The sequence below is a fragment of the Drosophila tropicalis genome, unplaced genomic scaffold (genome assembly GCF_018151085.1).
Source record: "Drosophila tropicalis isolate 14030-0801.00 unplaced genomic scaffold, ASM1815108v1 contig_593, whole genome shotgun sequence".
In the NCBI taxonomy this organism is placed as follows: domain Eukaryota; kingdom Metazoa; phylum Arthropoda; class Insecta; order Diptera; family Drosophilidae; genus Drosophila; species Drosophila tropicalis.
The window spans coordinates 11,452,406-11,477,496 of NW_027173070.1; the positions used below are offsets into that span (position 1 = coordinate 11,452,406).

Here is a 25,091-nt window from a genome sequence, read left to right on the forward strand (position 1 = left end):
AATAAAATGCCAAATGTATATTTGTCTTAATTTGCTCCAAGGACTCAACATATTTCCGCTACTTTAGTCAGACACACACCCACACACACACACAAAACTCACTGGCTTATCCTCTCTTGAAAGCATCAAATTTCAAACCAGGCACCAGACACACGTAGCAGGATGTCGCAGTGTACAGTGAGAGTAGCAAAACCCTCAACCGTTCATCATCTTTCCAAAGCATTGAGCGCATACAAAGTATGTTTAGAGTAGCGCATAAATTTCAAAGTGCCACGCGTCATCAAAATCAAATGCCAGCCGCAGTCACCAGGAAAAAAAATAACCAAGAGGGAACCACATCGCGCTAGCTAAACCCAAAAGTCAGTCAAGGACCTACTAACACAGCAATCCAATGAAACCATCAGCCAAGGACACCCAAAATCGAACTTGTTGGCAGATGTGACAGTAAGTAGATGTCGATGGGGCGAATGGTTAGTACCCTAAACCTAAATGAGTAACTAATTACAGATAATTAAAAAACAAGTTAGTAGTTTAAGTCTATACAATACATCGTATAAGCTTAAAGATAAGCATTAAAGCATTAATCCAAATAATTTTTCAGAGATATTCTTCAGTAATTTATTTTATTTTTAAATATTTTTTTTTACGAAAGTCTGTTATTTTGGGATGATGATATATTTGTTGACTACTTTCTTGCGTAAGAACCTAAATGGTCTTCCTTTATCATTTTTTAAAGGTTTTTTTAGTTTTTTACACTTTACTTGGAGATATTATACTATTTTGACTTTGATCAATTGATCAATTTGATCAAATCATCTCAAATATCTAATAATGTGATTGTGAATTTTGAATTCATTGGATCAATTCAAATAAATATAATGTATAATGTAAAATGTAAACTTTTTTCATAAACAGATACAGTTTCTATATATTTAGGGAAATTAAATGATGATTGTTCCAAGCAAAAAATGAAGAAATTATATTTTTTTAAAAGTGAATAACTGAACAACTTCAAAGAGTCTTTGACTATTTAATATTAAATCATTTAGTTCATAGTCTTTTTAAAGTCGTGACTTTACCCACGTGCCCAACTTTTTATGCACCATATATAGGGTATACCACAATTTTTGAATGGGTAAAGAAGCTGAAAAAGATGTAGCATAAAATCAATTGATATGACATCAAATTGAATTTATAATTCTTCTTTCTCTCTTATTTTTCCCTAATGGCAACGTTTAGCTGGCGACTTGTTTATGTTTTTCTATCTTCGTTTTTCTTTTTTCTATCTTTTGCCTTGTTGTTCTTTGCTTCTTTATGACTTTTGATGCTTCCGGCTCAGGAATTTACGCACGCTTGCCTTAAGACTCAGTCGATAGAGGAGCAAAAGGAAAAAGGATATCGGGATAAAGATGGAGAAGGGGGTCATGCTCAAAGACCATAGATTTCGATGCTATCATAAATATCTGATAAAATAGGCAAATTGCCTTTGATATATACATTTTTTGTCGCATAATCAGCAAAATATATGCCAGCTTAAATTTATCTAAATAATTTTATTGTGGTGTATAAATAAAGGGAGATATATATATATCTATGTATATCTCTATAAATAGTTTTTGTATATCTGTTAGGCATCAATTGGAGGAAGCTTATCACCAGAGTCCATGCTAGAATCACATTCAGTTTTAATGCCTTGGCCGCTTGGGACTCATGCTCACAACGGAGCTAATATCAGAAATGTTATCATCTTTGGCTGTGGAGTTCTTTCTCTCACGATTCTGGGTTTTCTCCAGATCCAGATCGACAACTTGTATGTCAAACGAATTCGAATTGGCCGAGGACACGCCATGACTGCGAGCCAATTCCACGGAAAAGGGAGTAGACGAATGGCTTTGTTTATTGCCCGTAATGGACGCAGTAGCTGGAGCATTTGGCGCTGCTTTCCGTAGAGAAATTGGAGCCGTGGCTGTTGCGGCCAATTTACTGGGGCATAAGGGTAATTCCCGTGCACGAGTATTGCCAATGGCTGATGAAATTTTAGCCGATGATGGTGATGGTGATGTTGATGATGGTGCCTTGCTAGTGGGCATTGGTGGAGCCGGTGAACTCTTTCTGGCCAGATTAAGTTCTGGTGCCGTATGAGAGCGGGCATTTTGTGCCGCTAGGGCACGAGCTGGCACCGATTTCAAGGGTGGACGCCAAATCGGCCTCTTTCTCGGTCGTTCACAATCGTTAATCTCCTCACTAATTTGATTGAGCAAATCCAACAAAGTGCTCGTCTTCTCATCCTCAAACTCAATGCGTATCGGTGACTCACGACCCGAATTGCAGCCTGGGGTTAACATAATGAGCCTGCGAAATGCCATGCATTCCAAGATTAGGTTACCTATTTGTGTGAAAACTCTTACCTTTTGGCCTCTTCGATGGCTTTGCCCAAATGTTGTAAATTCTTGCGCTCTTTTTGGGTATTGCAGCGTCCTATCTGAGAATTGGGCATAGTGCCTCGAATCACTACATTCCACTTGTGGGCAGTTGATTGCATAAGAACCAGCCGTGCCACACGCTGGAAACGCTCTCGTGCCGTCTCCTTGGGTGGCTTTGAGGGCATCGATTCAATTTTAATCTCACTCATATCCCCTTCGCCGTTGACATCCGACAATTGCTCACAGCTGCTTGTCTGTACGGGAGCCACTTGGAAATCCTTCATTAGACGTCTTTCCCATACTTTAATGCGACGTGGACGAGAGTCTATACAAATGAAATTGGATAAAGTGACCGTATTAATTTGAGTGTGGGATACTCACGCTTCTCCTTTTTGTTTGCCGATGATACATCTAGTCCACTATTCTCAAATATTTCAAGCATCTCATAGCGCATGCTATTAATCTCACTTTTCACCTCATTAATGTCATCTTCAGTCACCGGATTATCTTCAAATTTGCGATGCATGGCGGCGACATAGCGCCAAACCAAAGAGCGCATTATATTGTCATATTTATTGTACTGCTCCTGCTCTTGACGTTTCTGCTTAGAGAGACAGATAGATAATAGATAGAGTCGGAAATTTAAGCACAATCCTTCGGGAGTCATAAACAAGTAGACTTGAAATCTATTCATTTATTTGAGACTTCATTTTTGACTAATAGAAAATTAATAAAACTAGACCTTCTTTATGTAAAAAAAAAGTGAGAAAATAGTTTTATTAAACTAATTGTGGATTATTGGCCTTTTTTTTGTAGGAACAATGAACTTGACTTGTCTTCTCATTGAATCGACTATCATTATTTAGTCCCAAATCTGAAAAACTATAAAATCAAATTACTCACCTTTGAACGTTGTCTATCGATGGTCTTGCTAGACTTTCTAAATACCCTAATTACCCACTTAACCGAGGGTAATACATTGAATGGAGGTGGCAAGGTAGCACTATCCTCAAAGTAACTCATCCATAGCTTAGTACGAGCAAATTTCCACTCTGTATCCGAGTGTTCCTGTAGAAATTAGAGAACAGGTAATTAGTCAACTTCTGGCCCAAAACTTTGCACAAGACGAAGGAGGAAGAAAATGTGTGGGCAGAACTTACATCAATCATGGCATACGAATTGGACATCATGGCAATGAGCAAATTCAGCAATACAATCACATTGATGACGCTATACGAACCGAACATGAGTAGACCCCAGAAGCGAGTATAGGATTTGATGCCCGTTAGCTCGAAGTCATCTAAGCCCACCATGCCGAAACTGGCCCAAAACAGCGACTGCGATGACTCGAAGAGGCTACAGACAGGGGGACAGGGGACAGACAAATTAGCTTAATAAATGGGCTTTTGGGCTCATTGTAATTGGCTTGGTGACTGGACTTACTTGCCAAAGCGTCGCCATTTCATGCAGGAATCACCGTGAGAGCCCCAATCCGCCTGTCCTCCAGGCAAGACATAACATTTGCTCTTCTCGAGAGCAGCAAAATACCAAAGTAACTGATTTAGACCACAGGCAAAGGCAAACAGCACCAGAGTATAGATGAAAAAGAATTTCACAATGTCAATGACCATGCGGCCCAATGAAATTTGCAATGGTCCCAAATGCGGATTAATGCTAAACAGATGAACCAACTTTAAGGCGGAAAATACATTGGCAGCAGCAAACAGACCCTCGGCAATCAATTGTGGATCAAAGTCATGCCATTTCTCACGTGGTATATAGGCCATCTGTGGATCATGGGCAATTTCAGTGGCTTGCTGTATGTATGCAAAGGCTCTGTAGCAAAACAAAAAAGACTTTTTGCATAACAAGTATTTTCAAAGGACTGTTCACACACTCACTTACCGTAGACACATAACCGAAACGTAGAGGCTGTTGCGTAGGAAATCTATGAAATTCCACATGTTACGCAAATAACTTTTCATCCCAACAGCAAATATCTCCTGTATCTCCTCCCACATGAAGCCAATCACATAGAGTACAACAATTAGTTCCAATTTGCTGGGTGCCTGGCCACGTTGCCGTAGCTCCTGTTCATCCAGTTCGGCCTTCATGCGACTTGTACCAAAGAGACGTATAAAGTCATCGTCTGCTCGCTGAGAGACCAAGATGAGAATGACTGTCGGGGCAGAAAGTAAATAAGAATGATGTGATGAGAAATACATACATAAATTCACTCGGCTAGACTCTGCCACAATACTCACACAAAAAGAACAGGTAGGAGGAGGCATGAATGAGGAATTTCATAAACGGTTTACGCATAAGCTGGCCAGTCCGGCAATTCGGAGCCAACATGTAGATGAAACAGTAGAGGGGAAACAACACTGCCACTTGGGCAATACAAATAAACTTGTCTACAATGCTTTTGCGACGGAAACCTGGTAAGCCATCATACCATATCGATGACAACAATTGCTGGATATTGGCATGGGCAACGAATTTCTTTTGCTTATACGCAATGGCCTGAACAAGACGATTCAAACTCATACGATCTCCCGGCTCATAGGTTGATATCTGTGGATCATAATTCAATATGATGGCCAATTCATTTGATGTTCGAGTCTGATCTAAAAGATCAACAGCAAATTTCTGACATTGTCGTCGTAATTCCATATACTCGGATTTGCATTCCTGTTCAGTTAGGGCCAAATTCCTCAAATCCCAAGATAGTTGAAAGGCCGTCAATATGGGATCCTTTGAGGTGAGACATATTAACGAAGTACTGCATAGGGCACGATAAATATTCACACGTGAAAGAGAGTGCCGTAGCGAATCATTGCTTGTTAGTCGTACACATTCATCACAGCCGCAACTACAAAGTGTGCAGGACAAGATTAGTTCAGTAAATTTCTGTGTGTCTATGCGTGTGTGTTGTAGTCAGCTTTATCTTTCTTTTACCGTATATCATGTGGCACAGGCACTGCAGCACCTCGATCCAAAAGGATGCGCAGAATTTCAAAGTTATTCTTGTGGGCGGCAAGCATTAGAGGCGTGATATCTGGGGCAAACATTGCCGTATTAATGTCCACTTTCTGCCAGCTCTGTAAAACAAAATCAAAGAGTTAAGTTAAGTTAATGTTAAGTGGGGGTTAATTTAAGTTTGTTCATTTCAAAGATAAAGAATTGGGTTTAGGTCAACCATTTTAAGACATGTCGATGTCAAGTTGAAGTTAACCTAAAGAATAGATGCTCATGCATTTGAGAGTAAGTCAACAAAAGATTTATTAAGTATTTTTAATAAAAGGTTAGCTTAGGTTAGGTTAGCTTTAGGACTAAATAAAGTTTTGCATTAACATTTAGTTAAATATTAAGCAAAAATTTTAAATTTCTTTGTTGAATAGTTGAATGTTTGACCTTGTCACTTGGGCGTTACGCTTCTTTGGCTGTTTAGTCAACCTATTTAAAGAATATCTAAATATCCGAAAACAAATAAACTCACAAAAAAATGTCGCAAAGTCACTTAAATCTGGGTGTAGCCTATCATTTCTGTTAAACGATTTTATTGCATATGCGTTACAATAGTAATTTTCACGCTTCAATTGCTCTCAATGGCTGCCTAATGAAGCGTGCTCGTGTGCATAAATATGAGGCAGGAGCAGAAGCAGCTAGGGCAAGTAAACCCAACTGAAGAGCTTCTTGTGTATGTACAACTTTATTTGCCATAAGCATAAACTCAATGTGTGGAGACATTGCCCCATGCCCCATGCCCCATTCCACAATCGCGCTTATCGCACACTCCCAATCACTCGAACTCGAACTCGAAGCGTCTGCCTCCGACGTCCTGTACGTGCCTAACGAGAGAGATGGCAACTGTTGAGAGTGCGAGGAATCCTCACGGAAACTGATTAAAATCATGTTAGAACCCCTCTCCCCAGCCCCCCTTCCTTTAACACGATTTCAACGATTAAGTGTGCCACAAATTAGCCGAGCTCAGCATAAGAAAACAAAAAAAAAACTATATATCTATGTGCATATAACTTACATAGGGTTCGCCCTCCTTGTAAGTGAGTTCCTCATGCTGAAGCAGAACTTCCACAGCCTCAACAAATTCTATAGACAAAAGAAAGGAATAAATCCAATTAATTAATTATTCATAAAGTTGAAAATTTATAGAAAGCTTACAAAAAAGGTAAAGGAGAGGTGAGCTCACACACTTTTATTTGTTATTTAAGGATAGACGGTGAAAAAGTTACATAGATTTTTATTCGATGTCTTTAACTACATATTTGTTTAGTAACTGTCATTCTCAGATTTTTCACTTTCACTTTGTTTATCGTCTATCGATTGTATATAACCATAATCATAATCGAGTTTGAATTTAAACTCTTTTCTCCCTTGACTCTTAATTTGTTTGGTTGAATATTAGATATCACTTCCATTAACCTAAGGCGTTTACTGCTATTTACTACTTCTTACTATTTATAGAAGGTGGTTTAAATATTAAAAGTTTACGTTTTAAATTGTGCAAAAATCTCCTTTTATTGATGTCTTAGTTTTTTTTTCATGTATATTACCCGCATTGATTGCATGAAGTAGAGCATCCTTTGTCTCCACGCCCATAATGACCAGCAGTTCGGTCATTTCCAGATTCTCATTATCAATGGCCAGGGTCAGGGCTCGTCGTCCCAAGGGGTCCATGCAATTGATGTTGATATGCTGCTGTCGCAGGGCTTTCTGTAAAATTCTGATTATTGGAAGGAAACAGCGGAGAGAGAGAGAGAAACCAATATATACTTAATAAAGTGGGCGGCAACTAATTAAAGACGGACGGCAAAATATTGAAAAATAAGAAAAAAAAACTGAAATAACTTTTTCCTCATTTTTCTGTTTATTTTTTATGGTCCTCCTTTGCTTTTCCTTTTTGTAATGAAAGTTGGCGGCAAAGTTTCTAATTACATGCGAAGGCCAAGCGGGGAAAATGAAGTGAGTAGAAACTTTACCAATCAATCGAGTGCCAAAAAGGCACTTGGCCCAAATTCAAAATCATATATGTATGTATATGTATGAATAAATATTTAAACTTAGTGACTTTGATCTAAAAATATTTTAAATACAACATCTAGTTACCTTTGCTTTTCAACTGTCAGCTGCTGTTTTTCACATACTTCGTTTCGACTGAGGAGAAATCATTTTACAATCGTTCGCCAGCAAAAATTGTTGTGAAAAAAATTCTACGACTAAAAATTTTCTATTAAATTTCAACAACAACGCGTTCGATCCTATATCCTTTTATTTAAACCGGGGGTATTCAATTACATTTGTCAATTAAATTATTTGTACGCAACGCAAAGAAAAATTAAAGAAACATCCAAAATGAATGCCACCGAAGGACAAGGTCTCGTCATCAAAATGGCCCAAAAGAATAAAGGTAAGCACTAGTCCAATCATTTTATGATTTGGTTGATGACTTGCCTTTGGTTTACTAGAAACTCAAACGGTAAAATTGGGAGGTGGCGGTGGCATTGCCACACCACATCCAAACTGGTTTGCAGCTGCGCCAATTTCGCCACCTGTGCGAGGATATGGGACACTGGTTTCACCCTACACTCTGGCCCCGCCACCATCGCCAGTTTCACCAGTTTCGCCGCATCATCGTCACGTGGGACACACAGGTTGCGAATTCTATATGGATCGCGAGGAGGAACTCTATCGTCAGGCCTGCCAGCTAAAAGGCCTTGGCTTGGAGACTGGAAATGAGACTGAGAATGAAATTCGTACCGAAGAGGAGGATGATTCCCTTGGTTCTGAGGAAGAGCCACCATCGAAGGTTATCTATCGTTATACATTGGACGAGATGAAAAGTTACAATCCCTATCGTTCAATTAAATCTTAATTGTCAAAATGAAAAACAAATCACAATGACACTGCTCGAGCACTATTGAAAACATTCCACATTATTACACATTTACACATACACTCACGCACGCAAGCAACTTGCTGAGCATCTCTACATGATCATCCTTTAACTTTATGACTGCAGAAAGTCGCCTCAAGAAACTTGACTTGAGTTAAAGCAGAATTTTCCCCAAAACGTTCAAAATCTACACTTTGCCCTTTATAATCGTATAATTGTTTGTATATTAGATGTATATTTGTTAGTGATGCAAAACTAATATATATTGTTACGTGATTAGCTACATAAACGAGGTTCTCCAAATGTTAATGAAATTTGCATTTTTCTTTTTTGGATAAAGTCTGCTGGGTCAAGGAAATTTATGCTGGAATGTAAAGCCACATCTATTATTTGAGATAATAAATTCGGATGACTTGATAAATCAATTAATTATCGAAAACTATATTTTATGACCAATACTACAAGCAAGTTTCAACCATCAAAACGGAAGAAGGTCCAATCTTGACAATAAAGTCTTCCAGTTAATAGTCGTTGCCAAAGAAGTTTCAAATGAGCTTTATAGAGACAAACTGAATCAGGATATGCATATACAACTCAGAAAAATGAATTTTGGATCTGATGAAGGTGTGTTTTTATCATATTTTTAACTATTCATACAAAATGATCTCAGATTTTTAAGGCATGACTTAACTTAAACCCTTAAAGTTCAAAGAATGTCCTCCAACGTTCAAGGACACATATATATTTATGTAGATCCCATACATAGCCTAAACGAATTGTTGGTGCCAAAGGTTTCTTCCTTTTGACTAGAGAATTGATGTATTTTTTGTGCTTCTTGCATAAATATGCATTATAAAACATAAACGAAATTAATTGTAAATTCATTAAAATGTATTTTAAACGACCGGAAGCTGAAGAAGAGCTTATTAAGTGGCATGTTAGCAGGATACGGGATAAGGATACAGACACAAGCACATATAGACACGTTAACATAGAGGAAGATACAAGTTGGGTAACAATTTCACACCCTCAGGGGCCAAACGGAACAGAATGGCAGACTGGCAGACTGTCAGACAGGCAGCACTCGGCAGCAGCTATGCAAATAACATGGTGGCTGATGTTGATGGGATTTATGTTACCCACAGACATTCCCAGCCGGCAGCGGCCCATCGACACCTGCGAGAGAGTCTCTCGACGCGGCATCATTTAAACAAAACAGAAAAACAGCGAGAAAAAAATATCAACACACAGGCAAAGGGGGTACCTAACATGCATACTTCGAACTGTTTATATCCTTTACATCTGTAATATAATGAAAATAGTTCAGCGAAAGGATCACTGTTCTTCACATTAAATGTGTTAGAAGTTTATACTATTATCTAATACTGCAATCTATGTTTACTCATTCATTAGGAAAAGTTTGTGACTGAATTGGAGAGCAAGAAGTAAAACAGAGGGCCATAAGAGATTCCAATTTGTTGGAACTTTTGAACCTATTCTAAAGCATAATACTTTTACTAGTGAATGCATTTACAGGGTATGCATGATTGCAAAAGGAAAGAACAACGCGTGTAGCCCCAAACTCACCTCTAACCATGCCCTCAAACCCAAACCCAATGGCAGACCGTGCCACTTTACTCACCTGCGTACATTTGGTATATCGCCACGCTCGACAGCCAACAGGAATTTCTTCTCCTCGAGCAGCAAAGGTTGCGGTAATCCCAGCGGTACACAGCAGCCGCCTACGGTTTTTGAGGTGTTCGAGGTGGCGTTGCCATTGCCATTGGCACCACCAGCCGATACCTGGCAGATTTTTTTTTTAAAGACACAAAAAGAAGGCACTCTGAATACCTGAGACAGGTGTGTGTGTTTTGTGTTTGTGTGTGTGTTTTACGCGTAAACGCGGAATTGCAAATAAATAAAAAGAAAAAATAAACATATAAGAAAATTAAGTGCAAAGTGGAGCAAAGGAGGATGATGCTTGACTGGATTGGTACATCGCCCCCATCCCGCCTCTATATATGTTGGTAATATCCTTTGCCTCTAAATGGTATGGAAATGAAATGTGCCATTTCCAAGCGTTTAAGCTAAGCAGCAGCAGCAGCGGAAGCAACTAACTTTAATCTACTTGTAGGTACTTTAAGTTAACCAGGTTTTTTTGTTTTGTTATCAATTTGCTCAATTTTGTGTGTACTTACGCCCATTGGAATTTTCTTTTTGCGACCCATGAGTTTCTTTTCAATTAAAGAAAATGCAAAACAGCCAACTGATTGGTATTTATGTGTGTGTGTCTTGATGGAAAGTTATACAACACTGCAGTTCTTTTAGTTATATCCAACTTCTGTTTTTTTTTGTTTCCTGTCAGCTACATGTCATAGGGCTTAAGCACAGACACCGTGGGAGAGACACAAAGACAGAGAGAGAGAGAGAGAAAGAAGGCAGACTATAAGTTAAGCCAAAAAAAAACCCAAACTATAAGCTCAGAAAAACTGCAACTTTGAAATTTTCACACTGCACATACAAACCCAACCCCTTACCCTTTCCCTTCTCTCCCCCACACACACACACAAAACACTTGGTTAGATGCTTTCAAATGGTTTTTTGTCTTAGTTTTTGGTTTTCGGTTGGCTTAAACTTTGTCATTTAAGCTGTTTATAATATATACACAGTTGTCTCCCTTTTTTTTCTGTTTAGTTGGTCAACTTAAATCTTTTTTAAATGTTTTGCTATTTTTCTATGGATTTTCCAAAGATTTTTGCAAATTTTCTTGATGTTTGCTTTCTCACTTTTGGCCACAAACTACATTTGCAATTGAAATTTCATCTAATACATCATTAATTATATTTTGATTTCAATTACATTTCGTTTTTCTATATATATGTATATATATGTATGTATGTATATATATATATATGTGTTTATATGCAGCTGTAAGTGGGGCGAAACTTTTGCAAATTTGTTTATAATAATACAAATGTTGCTATATGTATATATGTAAATTGAATCTTATGAAAAGTATAGAGCAAAATTTACTCGCTCTCTCTTTCGCCGCCGATTCTTTGTAACAAAAGAGCTTTTTAGTGTAAAAATGCATGAGAGGTTTTTGTTGTTGACCATTTCGGCCATAAAAAATGCAGATACCATGTAGTCACATTTATATACATACGACGTATAATAGTATATAGATGACTGGGTTTAAAAAAACACACACTCACTCATACACACACGGGCAGACAGACTTTTGCACTTTTTCCACTTGTCCACCATAAAAAATGGCTGAGCCTTTCTACCTAGCCATTGTGTTTTGTTTCGCCAATGAACAGCGAACAGGAGCGGGCAAGGGGAGAGGGATAGAGAGATAAAGGACAAAAGGCTGCCTTTTGGTTGTTTGTATTGTTTAATTAAGTTAATAGTTTAATAGAATTATAAGTGGCCAAAGAGAACTTTTGCAATGGCTTTACACTCAAATATATATACCTAGAAATATACACACACATACATATATATGCTTTTACATGTTGTCCGATAAAACTGTCATCATAAATTCGAAAATTTATCTTTAAACGGGCATTGTGTATATGTATATTACAGATATACATATATTACAGACAGTTTTTTGTTTAAACTTCCACTAGGAAACCAATAAAAATGATTAAATGTTTTGCAAGAAATAAAAAGTAATTAGCTATATAATCGAGTAGGTAGATAGAATTATTCTCTTTGTCAGTCAGTTGACCGTATAAAACATACACAAACACATATTGGAAAATGATTAATTGTACCTAAGATATATTTCACACAAAATAATAGTATGAATACATGACAGATATGTTAATCGATGTCCAATGATCAATCTGTCTATGCATATCTGTTTATATATAAATATCTATCACCTGCTTATCATTTTATATATTATTTATACATACATTACACTTGGTCAAAAATTGTCCAAACGTTTCTAAAAACAACAGCAAGCCATTCTTTCATCAACAAAAATTGTGTTTGGATAAGAGAGAAGCCATGGACTCACAATTCAATAAAATGTTTTTATTTACTCATTAAAATGAATGGAGTAAGTTGTAAAACCTTTGACTCCTTTGGTCTTTTGAAAGTATTCATGCAATTCATATAATAGGTATCAATTGGTTTCATGCCAGGTGTCTGAAAGTATCTAGAATTATCTGTATTTTCTAACAAAGAATATTCAATTGATTGTTTCTCAGTTTGTCCAGATTTGGGTTTGTTGATGTTTCAAACCGACAACTTTGATTAGAACCTCCTCGAAAACATTATCTAGATCCGTCCGAGATGTCATAAATTATTTAACTTTGTTTTCAGTTTTTATTTAGTTGGAACTTTTGGTGACAGTTTTTTTTTTTTTAACATTTTTGCAATATCTTGTACCAACTTAATGAAGGTAAATTATTTCTCTGGATTTTAACATTTTGACCTTTTCAAACGTCACCGGTTAGCTTCTAGAAGAGAGGCTTAAATCTATTTATTGAAGTTGTTTAAACAAATTTATATCTCTTCCACTCCTGCTGTGTCTCTCTCTCTCTTTCTGTGCGTGTCTCTTTTTAAATAGAATAACTCGGAGAGAATAATCTTAGGCTTTTGTGATTAAAACTGCTTTTGATTTAGTTTAGATTTTATGCACAAAACGAAAGTTTTCCTCAATTATACACACTTGCACATACACACACGAACATACAGATATATACACACTTCAATGACCACACAATGGCTACTTCGTTTCTTCGCTTCTCTCTCTTTCTCTTTGTCTGGGTGTGTGTGTGTCGCTCTGTTTTATCCATTCAGTTATAACTAGGTAGTATATAATTCACTTTGGCTTTATGGGAAACAGCACATAAGCCACTTACTTCTTGCATTCTTGCACATAAAAACGTGTGCAATTGTTCAACTTTACCGCACAATGGACGACAACGACAACGACAGCGACGATGTTGAAATTTCATATGTATAAGGCTTAGAGTATTGGACAAAATAAGAAAGACCAAAAAAAAAAATAGTATAGTGAACGAAGTATAAATAAAGCAACTACTAGACAATACAATTTTTGCGTTGCATACGTTAAGGGTCTCAACGACAAACTGCGTACCGTTAGCCACGAGGCACTCGCAAAAATTTCCCCAACTTGAACGAACACACGGAAATTTATACCTTTTATGCCCCTCTGGGAGGTAGGCGAAGAGGGCGCTGATGATTGTTTGGGGGGAAAAATGGCGGGCATTTGTAACTAATTTAATTAGACTAAAACGTCAAATATTTGTTTGCAGACAGCAAATACATACAAAAAGGAAGCAAAAAGAAGAAAGAGGAGACGGAGGAGTGAAAGGTATGAAGGTTGGACCCACAACACATACACACACAAGTTCAACAACCAAACATATTTATATGCCAACTGGCCAACAACTGACGACAGGTGGCGTTCTCACCTTGCCTAGGGTCACCGCCCATCAACAAGTTTAAGGCGATTATCAAATGAAATGGTATATAGTAAATATATATATATATTTATCTGTATATTGTAAGTTAAGGACAAAGTCTCACGACTGTCAGCAATTCAATTACAACTAATTTGCTGTGATTTCATTTGCATTGGCCCCCTTCGGTCGCCCACCTTCTGTCTAGTCTCGCATGTGTCTCTATTCTTTCCTTTCTAAATCGCCTTGTAAGTACTGCCACACTTTGTTATTGCACATTTTTATTTTTATTCTTCTTTTTTTTTTTTTGCTTCCATGCTGTCAAGTGCAGCGTATTTAATTTGATTGTGAATATAAGCTACTTACAGGGTAGTCGAGGTAAAGGTAGTTAGAAACAACTTAAGCAGAAATCGAGTCAACAGTTAAACAGAATTTTTTAATAACCTGTTTTTTAAATCGAAACATAATTGTTTTCTTTTCAAAAGATATATTCAAGCTTATTCTCGAAATTCTTCCAAATTATACAAAAAAATCATAAAGTCGACTCAATCAAAGAATTTGAACTCCTTATAACTTAAAATTCTTTGCAACTTTCCTATTAGACGGCTTAAGAATTTATGTATATCTCATTTGATCACTTTGAATGCTCACAGGTCTGTTAGTGGCCTTTTGTTTTTCCCAAAATATCAATTTGGATGCAATTTCAATTTTCCTCTGTTGTGTGCTTGAATTACGCATACGAAGCATTTACCAGTATGATATCATATATTTCATTAGTTTGAAAACATTTTTATACCAATTTAGGATTATCAAGTCAGCAGGAATAGAGAAAGAGGGGGAGGGGAGTAAAGAGCCAGAGCTAAAAGAGCAGCAAATGCCATCAAATCGAAAAAAATGAAAGCAAAAAAACGTGCAGTAAGCAACCTTCTTCAGCTGGCAAAGCAAACCAAAATTAAATCAAAAATCTTCAACTAGATTTTGATGAGAGAAGAGTAGAGACCAGATGAGGACAACAATTGAGGACCTCGCATGGTTGCACGTTTTGTGGCAAAAGCCAAAGAAAAACACTGCCAAAGCTGGGAGCAAAATAGAAAGAGAATGGCAAAAGAGAAGGAAATTCATTTTAAAAGGCTGGCATCTCATGCCAGGACTAGGATGTAGGTGGATGGATGGGTAACCATGACGGCATATCAGTGAATACCAGGAATGCAGCATGTGAATGTTGTTGTTGCCACTGCTGTTGTTGTTGTTGGCCAAATGAATTGACTTGAATTGACGGAGTTGCCTTTTAAGTTGCGCCTGATGGTATGCTACATTGTGAACGCTGTGACGCGACAGGAAATAAGATTTCTCTCGCCAGGTGCGCACATCGAGTGTGTGTGTATGTGTATCGCTCTGCTCGGGTGTGTGTGTGTGTGACAGGTCTCCTTTAGCATGTTGCTTATAAGCACTGCCGCAGCAGTCCCTTATGCAAACACCAACAGACACTAAGTAGCATAGTTACACGCACACAGAAGCAGGTTATCCTTATGATATATCTAACCAGGCAAAGAATATTCTTCAGCTACATGGATTGCATCTATATATGTGTGTGAGTGTGTTTCTATATGTTTATGGTTGTATATGTATATTAGTGTGTGTATGTAACTCTGTGTGCGGCAAATAAAATTGCATTCAATATTTTTCTTGGTTTTTGTGTGTTTTGATGAGATTTCTTTCCCTTTCCCAACTCATCCCTTGGTCTTTTCTACCTCTGTTCTTTCTCACTTGCTCTCTCTTTTCCTCTTGCATCATTTTTGTTTGCCTTGCATTAAATTTATGGCTGCTGCGTTGCATTTGCCATAAATTGTATGCTGATGGCTTCCCATTATTTTATGCTGCATGCGAAAATTTGTTATTGGAATGCATAATTATAGACATTGATTTAGCTGGAGGAGAAAACATTTCACAATGGTTGCGATGAGTTATATTGTATATACATACACGTTTTAAAGTACAAATATTAAGAAATCCGATTTGCAATGAAATACCTTTTTTGTACCATGAAATTAATATTTTAAAATAAGATATAGTAGGTACTTCCGAAATATATGGTATCTCAAAAAAAGATAAGCATACGGTCCTGTTGCAGTGTTCCATCATACGTATGTAAAATGGCAGTGAAAAGGCAGCCGAGAGATATTCATTGTTTCAACAGATTTTAAACTTTTCGTATGACTCAAAAATTGTCTGCAAATAATATTTCTTTTCTACGAGAGTGCTATTAAACACTTTTTGCTTTAAACTCCTTTCCGTAAATATAATTTTGGCATCCAGAGATTTTTGCAGTCAGCAGCTAAAAGTAGGCTATGCTGTATACAATTCACTTACTGTTGACCAAGTTTTATTGCATATTTTAAGGACTGCATTGAATTTATGCTTCCGTTTTCGATCTTTTTCAGTTTCGGACCCTCGAAAGCCAACCCCCTCCCCGCACCCATCCAGCAATAGCAAAAGTAACGTCATGGCGTGTGGAATTGGCCATTTGCGTAGGCATGTGTGCCAGGCAATCTTTAAATATTTATTTCATTGCAAATACCAAACCATTGAGGCATTCAATTTTTGCTGGATTTTCATCAATGAACTTTTTCGGTGTGTGTACAGCTTGCTAGCTAACTGGGCTGGACCTTTAAAATTTAAAACGAAACAAATAAACAAAATTGCTTTTTGAACAAATCCGTGAGCTAACCGCACAACAACACAAGCAGCAAGTAGCAAGAAGCACAAGCAATCCTTGTGGTAAAATAAATTTGCTCAACATCAGCAACTGAGCAACATTCTCGTCCTCATTCTCCTTCAACCAGGAATCCTGAGGTGTGAGAGCGTACGTGCCGAGACATGAAACTTGCCAAACGGATTAGAGAGTCAAAGCGAGACATCCGCCTTCACCTCAAGATACAACAAGACGATGGAAAGCCGACCCATCCACATCCCCATCCCCAGCACCAAACCTAAGCCCCACAAAGGATTTAAAAGGCAATCAAATTTAATTGTTTTGCGGTTAACCGCAAAAACTTCTTTCGAACCCTATCCCAGATGACCCATAATTTTTGCAGCTGCTTGTCTAAAAATGTCAATAAGAACATTTTGTTTTTCTCCTTGTTTCTTTGATTTACAACACAACGCAGAAAACGAAAAACATGAGACACAAATCACAAGTGGAGAAAAGAATTTTAAACAAATTTGGATTTTTGAGATTCTGACGTACTTAAAGATACATTTTTTTTTTTTGGTTTGGTTTATAAATAAAATTCACCTGTGCATTTGTTTACGTGGGCCGTACCATTCAGACGTAAACAAATCAACGCCGGAAGTGGGCCAAACAAACTAACTAAGAGCAGCAAAACTAAAAATCAATTTTATAACAACAGGAAAATCTTAATGACGATGATGATGAATAATTCTCCTACAAGTCAGAAAATTTGTCATTGTTCCACTTTGACACAAGTTCAAGCAGCAAGGTCCAAGGCTTTTATTTATATTCTTTATAAATATATGCATATATATTTGTATATACATATACTTAAACATATGTATGTATATGTAACATTGATCTCTGGCTGTCAACGTCTGGTGTAGAGGCCAAGTGACACTATTTTTGTAAATTATAACACACACTGAAAGATATTTATACATAATTCTAGATGTCATAAAATGCGGCGCCAGTCAACGAACGACTCGACACGACGACGAATAGCGACCCCCACATGCCACATGCCACACAAAAGCAAAAGAAAGCTAAAAAGAGAGAGGGAGGTGACAATTAAATTCTTAAGTCATTTTGTTCAAATTAAATAATTTATATTGCCATTTGTCTACATATTTTACATATTTCCCATTAATGACCCAGAAAACTAAGAAACAGATGAAAGGCCCACAAATTGATTTGGAAAGATGGCTAAAAGGCCCACAACTATACCGCCAATAGCCATACCACCCGCCTCCCCAGGGGGTCAGAGAATTTTAACTGAACGTATGCGTGTGAGTGGGCGAAATGTTTTCTATAGAGCAAGGTCAAAACCAATTTGCTCGGAATGCCAATGCTCTGAAAAATAAAGAAAACATTTCGCAAACTAGAAATTATGCTCTAACCCAATTGAATTGATCCAAACTGGAGCTCTTATTAGGTCAAATATGTAAATGGAGAAAAATGATTCGCAATCAAGTCAATGAGGTAAGTAAGTGCCACTCTAGAGTTAATATTTCTAATTTGCCAATACCTAAATAGCAAACATATCAGATGATTGAATAAAAATTAAGAATTCTCAAGCCATCGAAAGTTTTAAGAGAAAGCATAAACTTTAACGAAATTCAAACTGTTCTTCAAATTAACTTATGTATATGGAGTCTTCTTAAGTCATCTTGAAGATCAATACATGGATAATATGTGAAGAATGGAAATCCGTTCGTTTAAGACGACTTTTAAGCAAGGTTTTTTAATTAAAAACCTTGTAATGAAACATCATTAATCTCTTGAACTATCGATTTCAGAAAGCTGTTACAATGATTTTGATTTGGAATGAAAAACTTATTGCATCAGAAGACTTTGTTTTCTTCAAAAGGTCGTGTTTAAATGAATAACTTTTTCCATCTGGTTAAATTTTATAATATTGATTTTGATTAACCGCATTTTTTCTATTTTCTTAAGCTATAACATGACAATTTAATTAAATTAAATTAGCAATAATGTGAAAAAATTTAATATTAATAAAATATCCTTTCTGTTTCTTAATAAAAACAAAATGGTCAGTAAAAAATAAAAAAGTAGATATCGATCCGATCCTGCCAGGAGTCGAACCTGGAATCTTCTGATCCGTAGTCAGACGCGTTATCCATTGCGCCACAGGACCCGTTGAATAAACAGGAAACTGTAGCAACAATGAATCTGACATTAAGTAAACATTCTGATGACTAATATTGTAAAATTCTTTAATTTAAGTATTGTTTGTTTTCCTGTTAAGTGGAAATTATATTCGCTAATAAGTTAAATGAATTTCATTCCAATACATTGCAAACATTTTCTTTTTGGCCTGCCTGCTTTGGCTCACGTACTATAACCACCTCGATCCCGACCCCACTTCTCCTTGCCACCTTTTTTGTTTTGTCCGCCCACAATCCACGAAAAAGAAAAACCAAATATTGAGGCTAATGGACCAATGCTGCGTGTGATGTATTCGGCATTTTATTATTAGCTACATGTATACCCTATATTCCTCTCTCTTTCCCTCTCTCTCTCTTTCTATTACTCTAACTCACCCTCCCCCCCTCTTAGCAAAAACAACAACCGAAAAGAAGTTTTCCACTCCGAGGTAAAAACATACATTTGGCTTCACTTTATGTTGCGCCAACAACAAACTAAAAACCCAAAAAAAAAAAAAAAAAGTAAAGCATTTCGAAAAATTGTGCAACGAAAATAGAGCCACGAGGCAGCAAATATGTATCTATGAGATCGAGAGAGAGAGAGAGACGTCCGTGTGAGAGAGTATGTGTGTAGTTAATGCCAGCCCGGTCCGAAAATGCCGAAAAACATTTTCGAAACTTAATTGAAATTGGGAAAAAATTGTTGCTAGCCAGTTGCGTGTGCAATAAGCCAGCCGTGAGACGGGCAAGATTTCTAGCGGGAAATGTCACAAGGCACAAATAAAAGAAAATGCATTCACATTGATATGTAAACATTTATGAAGTGAAAAGTGTTGAACAAAAAAAAAGCAAACAGAAAAAAAAACAAAAATAATAGCAAAAACCAGGCTAAAACTCGTAGCGAAACAATTGAAAATGCAGCCAACAGAGGCAGTTGGCCAGGTTCGGGAGGCAGTTGCTAACGGTAGCTAAACGATTTTGTGCACACTAAATAACAAACAGAAGTTTTACCAGACGGACAGAGAAAAAACATAGAAAGAGAGAGGGACCCAGCAAAAACGAAGAAAAAACTGGGCAAAATCAAAAGAATAAAAACAGACAACGTTAGAGCAGAAAAACCATTGCAGAAACGGTGAACTACTGGCTTTGGCTCTGGCTTTGGCAAGGTGAGCAAGCGGAAACAAAACCAAAAACAACACTGAGAACTACCAACAACAACAACAACGCCAGGAACAATAACAACATTAACAGAGACTAGTGCCCGGCAGCAAAAGTTATTTGCAACCTCATGAAAACCCAAATGCTCTTTGCCTTAACATTCTGTTCGCCGACAGATTGTTGAAAAGTTCTTTGTTAATCAATTTAAAGGCATTAAAACGAATTGCATCAAAAGTGATTGATTAAATTGAAGTGAAGACTTCAAAGAGAGAGGGAAAATACCTGTAAGTTACATTAAACTCAGCTAACTCAGTTTCCAACTTGATTAGGGTGGGTTAAGCACGTTTTATGACTTCTTCAAATCGATATAAGAAATCAATTTCTTTTTGGACATTGTAGGTTGAGAATCTTTTACCAGCTAAAGTTAAAGTAGCTGAAAATGTCCTGTTATGAGATGAACAAGGGTTTTGATTTGAAGTATGAAGCATGTACATATATACTACATACACAGATGTAGTCAAAAACTAATTGTTATTTACTCAGATTTCTTTAAAGAAAAATTGGACATTGATCGGAAAGTAAGACAAAAAGAACATTGAAGTTCTAAACTAGGAACGAAGTTTTCGACTGAACTTCAAAATCATTATACAATAATTTTTTAATTACTAGAACCCAATCGTTGCAAACATCAATTGGTAATTTAACTGAAGTAAAAAACCTAAATAGAATGTATACAAATGTATCCTTAACTCAAATACTTGGTATGGCAGATTTCAAAGCTTATTCTGATAATTTGAGATTATTTTTTGTTTCCCCCAAATTCAAATCAAGAAATATTTGGCCTACTTATGTACATCTTAACCTTCTTGTTAGGACCAATTTCATGACAAAGTAAATGTGTCCGGTATGTCAAAGTATACAAGTTGAAAAACAAAAACGTGCTGCTCTCACGATTTTCGATTTAGGCACAAAAAAAAAGAACGCACACTCGCACACTTATACACACACACACACGCAACAAGAAAAACACATAGATACACAGAAAAACAGGGCATAGCGACCACCAGCCGCGTTTAGCGCATTTAAAGGATTTGCATTATTTAAACAAAGCCAAAGTCAGGCAGAGGAGAAGGTGAAGGTGAGAGATAGACTAGGGAGAAAGAGAGCAATAGAAAGAGAAGGCCCAGCGAGCGGTCTGTGACATCAAAGCCGAGTGCATTTAGGTCCGAAACCTGTGCAAATCAAACTGCAGCTTAGTCCTAGGCAGCGTTTGCACTGTTTACTTTGGACTTTAAAGTTCCTCCACCCCAATCTGCCACCCCCGCTGCCACATTGTGTTGTGAACTACATGTACATTGTACATATACATACATATATATGTATGTAGGAGGATCCGGTGCCAGACCACAAACGTATCTGGGCACGTTCGCATCAAGTGGCCGCTGGCTGTTGCTACTATTGGACTGGCCTGAGTATATTGTTTATTTATTTTTCGCTGACCAGGAGCCAACGACGGCGCAGGGGTTGGTGGGTGTGTGCGGTGCGGTTGCTCAAAAACTCCCACGGCTGCTGCCAACTGCGCGTATACGTATTTTCGTTTTTTTTTTTTTTTTTGCTTTTGCCAAGGCTTCGTTTACGTTTGTTGTTTATGTGACCGTCGTCGTTGTCTTCTTTCTTTCAAGCACTTTAAGTTGGGATTCACTAAGGCGAAAGACAAACCAATTAGATATCCAAGTACGAACGTCTCTCCATCTGCTTCTTCCTGTCTCGTCCATCAATTTGATTCTGTGTTTATCTCTGTGTGTGTGTCTGGACATGACGCATGGCCACCTTTTATAATGTTGTCGGTTGTAGACGGCGTGCCCGTTCGGCAATTAGGCATTCTTCCGTCTGATAAGATATTATTTTGTCTGTGTGTTTGTGTGTGTGGGTGTGGATGTCGGTGAGTAGGAGGGGGGCGTGATACTTCTATTCCGTTTACTCTTATCGTACGTGCTGGTAACCCATATATAAATAGAATAACGTAACCAAATAATCCAACCGAGATAATAAAGTTAGAAGATCTCCGTTTGTCTAAAAGTGTGTGAGTAGCTAAACTATGCAATTATTTATAGTTCACACATTCCAGTTATAGATTACAGAATGCCCTTCATATGAATGTATTTTCTAAATATTCTCTAATTTATTGCTTGATAAAGAAATGATATCAGAGTTATTATTATTAAAATTTTTGTGCAAGGTCTAGAAATAGGTTCAAGTATTCTACGAATTCTGACTTGGTTTTTCGATTGGACTTAATCGAAACTAAACTCAAAGTGAACTCAAAGTGAACTCAAACTGAACTCAAATTGAACTGAAACTGAGGTGAAATGCAACCAAAACTGATTTAAAATAAGAATCTAAGATCTATTGGCACATTAACATTATCTAGAAAAATAATTTTGGCAATATACATTGTAAAATACTATCCCAATGTAAAAAGTTTACCAACAATTTGAAAGATCCCTATTCGAAGGATTTCTGGCTAATCTAGTCAACTCAATCTATTGGAATTTATCCGCACTATGCAAATCAGATAAGCTTTAGCAATTTCGGACGAAGGTCACATAGAAAATGTTTGTGTAATATAACGAGCAGTTAATCTGAGAAATGCCATCCAACTATCCACATATTCATACATACATACAAGATACTAGTATATGCCAAAGAAGACGAAAATCTAAAGCAAAACGTGACACATATGTATATATGTATACCAGATGTATGTATATATACATATATGTATCTGTATGTGGGCATGCCAACAGCGGCAACAAGTTGCGAAAATGTGAACCAAAAAAAAAAAAAATACGAAAAAAAACTAAGCGGGAATAGGAAGTCATATAGCCTGGCACATAGCCCACATATATAGGCACACACAGACACACACACACACACTCATGCAGAAAAGTATGAAAAAATGTGCTAAAACGACAACAGGGAAAATCATTTTCATTTTGCTTACAAAACGCTAGAGGAGCAAGAGACTGAGCGAGAGATAGAAAGAGCAAGAGAGAGAGAGAGAGCCACATACAAATTGCTTTGCAATTTATTTTTATAACAACAGCCAAGATAGATCCATACATACAAATACAACTACAAATTGCATGTATATGTATTTTCTTGTTGTTATACTCTTACTAGAAAAGGGTATTGGCCTTTATTTCGCCTCTTCGGTTTCTTCAGCCTGTTTTAAGGAATGGAACAGTTAAAAAAAGGATAAGACTTATACCAGAAACATTTTAACCCATTGATTTTCCATATAATAGTTGAGGAAATTAATACATAATACATGAGGATATTAAATATATATACCCTGAGGTGTTCGCCTTTTTATTTATCCCAATTATGTATGAGTTTTTTTATAACCGATAAATTCGCCAAGACAACAAAAACGAGTAGGAAACTTTTAGGAGTCAGTAGCAAAACATTCTGAGTTCATTATTTATAATTTTCCCTTTAGCCAAACTCGAATCCGCAAGCCATTTCTTTCGTGTTAACAATTTAATGTTTTAACTGGCCGTTCTTACTTCAAAAACCTTTTCATTGACTTTAGAATCAAAATATGACACAAGCCGAAAATTAGTTTATCAAAATTATGTGACTAACTAGCACACACTTTTTTTACCGACACTTTTTTTTTACAAAAATAATAAAAATAATACTACAATCACCCACAATGGACCTGGTTATATTTCGTTGATCCTTCTGCTGTTCAATAGTCTGAAGAAAATTTTACTTGTAAATGGTGGACCATCGAAGTCATTCAAATGTCGACAGTCGTCCGCAATGGCCAGCCAGCGAAGGAAATCGGCCAATGAAACGGAAAATGAATGTAGGGCCAGTATGCGCCTTTTTGGTACAAAATTGGCGGGAAATAGCCAATGCAAAATCGATTTCGAATATTGTGGCTCCTGATTCTGTTGAATTGCTTACCGAATCGCCTCAACGCCAGAGCACTGTTCGCAAATCAATTGTATCGACTAATTTGACCAAGAGCATATCGCGTCAGAGATTGTCATTCGGGTCGGCGTCAGGCCCTGCACGAATAGAACACCCGCGAAATAGTATGCGGGCATCGTATATTAATGTGACCGAAGACGTGAAATTATATATTCATGTACCGATCAATCGACCCGATGGAGAGTTAACAGACGGGCAAAGTGCACGTACAACTATCACACTATTGGACGGAAAAATAAATAACAAAGAACCGCAAAGAAAAAAAAATTGAATTGAATGAAAAACTAAGAAAATATTGTACAAAACTGATAAAAATCATTTGAAGTGTAGCATATATGTTATATATGTAACTTATTAAAGACTGGAAATAGTTAGATTCAAATTGATTTACTTAAGCTTTATCTTATATACACAAAGAAGGGAAAGTACCTACAAAACATTTATTGGGTTTATACATATTTAGCGATCTATTCCTAATAACCTGTAGTAAAAAATTATAAGTGATAACTTAAGTTTAGCTATTTGTCGCTGGAAAACGGATAACCAGTGTTGAAAATTGATATCTGAAAACGCGATTAATTGTTTTGATTTACGTTTTCCAATACTGGCCTTTCGATCTTGGCTTTTGTAGACATGTAAATTAATAACAACTAAACTTTTTGAAGCTTTGTTAATATTTATTCAAATACTTTAAAAAATCTCCAAAGGTTATTATCATTTCTCAAGTCAATATTCTTCTGATTGTCTAGGTTATGAATTTCAAAGAGTGTACAAAGTGCTTTATGGCCGTATTTGGCCCGGCCCTTCTGGTTTTTCTTTCATTTATTTTTAGATACATAAATACAATGCTAGGAGTGAGAGTCAATCGGCGACAGCGACAAGTCGTACCGGCCTGACGCTGGTTCTGTCTCTGCCCAGTTATCAGCCCAAAAACAAAACGAGAATAACCAAACACGCAGACACACACACACACACACAGACACTACTACATCCATACACAAAGAGATCCCCATGCAGATACAGATACATTTATAAAAACAGAGCGCCAAAAGAGCGCAGCACAAAGGAAATACGTAATATATTGTGTGTGTGTCTGTGTGTGTTTGTATCCGTGTGTTGGTTAACAAACGACGAGCGAGCAGCTCAAATCAAATAATGAGGCATTGGCCAAAAACAGTTTGAGGCAAAACGCTCGCTCGCCATCATCAAAAATCACACAAAAATCAATCCAACCGAAAAAGAAAATTTCAT

At 37.0% G+C, this 25,091-nt stretch overlaps 2 protein-coding genes and 1 non-coding gene across 6 annotated transcripts; 1 reads left to right on the forward strand and 2 right to left on the reverse strand.

The window, feature by feature from the left end:
* Nucleotides 1-1,533: 1,533 nt before the first annotated feature.
* Nucleotides 1,534-13,469, reverse strand: trpl (transient receptor potential-like). 4 transcript variants are annotated; one of them, XM_068289569.1, is made up of 14 exons: nucleotides 13,218-13,469; nucleotides 10,536-10,702; nucleotides 9,980-10,140; nucleotides 6,998-7,167; nucleotides 6,466-6,533; nucleotides 5,382-5,524; nucleotides 4,688-5,295; nucleotides 4,329-4,602; nucleotides 3,867-4,259; nucleotides 3,584-3,779; nucleotides 3,327-3,491; nucleotides 2,805-3,027; nucleotides 2,409-2,748; nucleotides 1,534-2,352 (listed from the first exon to the last, which is right to left on the reverse strand). In XM_068289569.1, exons 2-14 carry the CDS (start codon nucleotides 10,563-10,565, stop codon nucleotides 1,686-1,688), a joined length of 3,438 nt encoding a protein of 1,145 aa, XP_068145670.1. In that variant the 5' UTR covers nucleotides 10,566-10,702; nucleotides 13,218-13,469; the 3' UTR covers nucleotides 1,534-1,685. The 4 variants fall into 4 exon arrangements, with proteins under 4 accessions (XP_068145670.1, XP_068145669.1, XP_068145671.1 ...); XM_068289568.1 differs by having other exon boundaries at nucleotides 10,536-10,717; XM_068289570.1 differs by having other exon boundaries at nucleotides 2,805-3,024; nucleotides 10,536-10,717; nucleotides 13,218-13,468.
* On the forward strand, nucleotides 7,588-8,651 carry LOC137576447 (uncharacterized). The gene is made up of 2 exons (XM_068289572.1): nucleotides 7,588-7,851; nucleotides 7,910-8,651. Exons 1-2 carry the CDS (start codon nucleotides 7,797-7,799, stop codon nucleotides 8,314-8,316), a joined length of 462 nt encoding a protein of 153 aa, XP_068145673.1. The 5' UTR covers nucleotides 7,588-7,796; the 3' UTR covers nucleotides 8,317-8,651.
* Nucleotides 13,470-18,597: 5,128 nt separating the features above from the next.
* On the reverse strand, nucleotides 18,598-18,670 carry TRNAR-ACG (transfer RNA arginine (anticodon ACG)). Its single transcript has one exon. It is a non-coding gene; the product is annotated as a tRNA-Arg (tRNA).
* Nucleotides 18,671-25,091: the final 6,421 nt, after the last annotated feature.

Excerpts from the sequence above, each read along its gene's own strand:
- trpl (XM_068289569.1), bottom strand. The coding sequence starts at position 10,565 with ATGGGTCGCAAAAAGAAAATTCCAATGGGC. Across the intron at positions 7,168-9,979 it reads GATATACCAAATGTACGCAG|AATTTTACAGAAAGCCCTGC; the intron begins GTGAGTAAAGTG and ends TCCAATAATCAG. Across the intron at positions 3,028-3,326 it reads TCGATAGACAACGTTCAAAG|CAGAAACGTCAAGAGCAGGA; the intron begins GTGAGTAATTTG and ends TGTCTCTCTAAG.
- LOC137576447 (XM_068289572.1), top strand. The coding sequence starts at position 7,797 with ATGAATGCCACCGAAGGACAAGGTCTCGTCATCAAAATGGCCCAAAAG. Across the intron at positions 7,852-7,909 it reads AATGGCCCAAAAGAATAAAG|AAACTCAAACGGTAAAATTG; the intron begins GTAAGCACTAGT and ends TTGGTTTACTAG.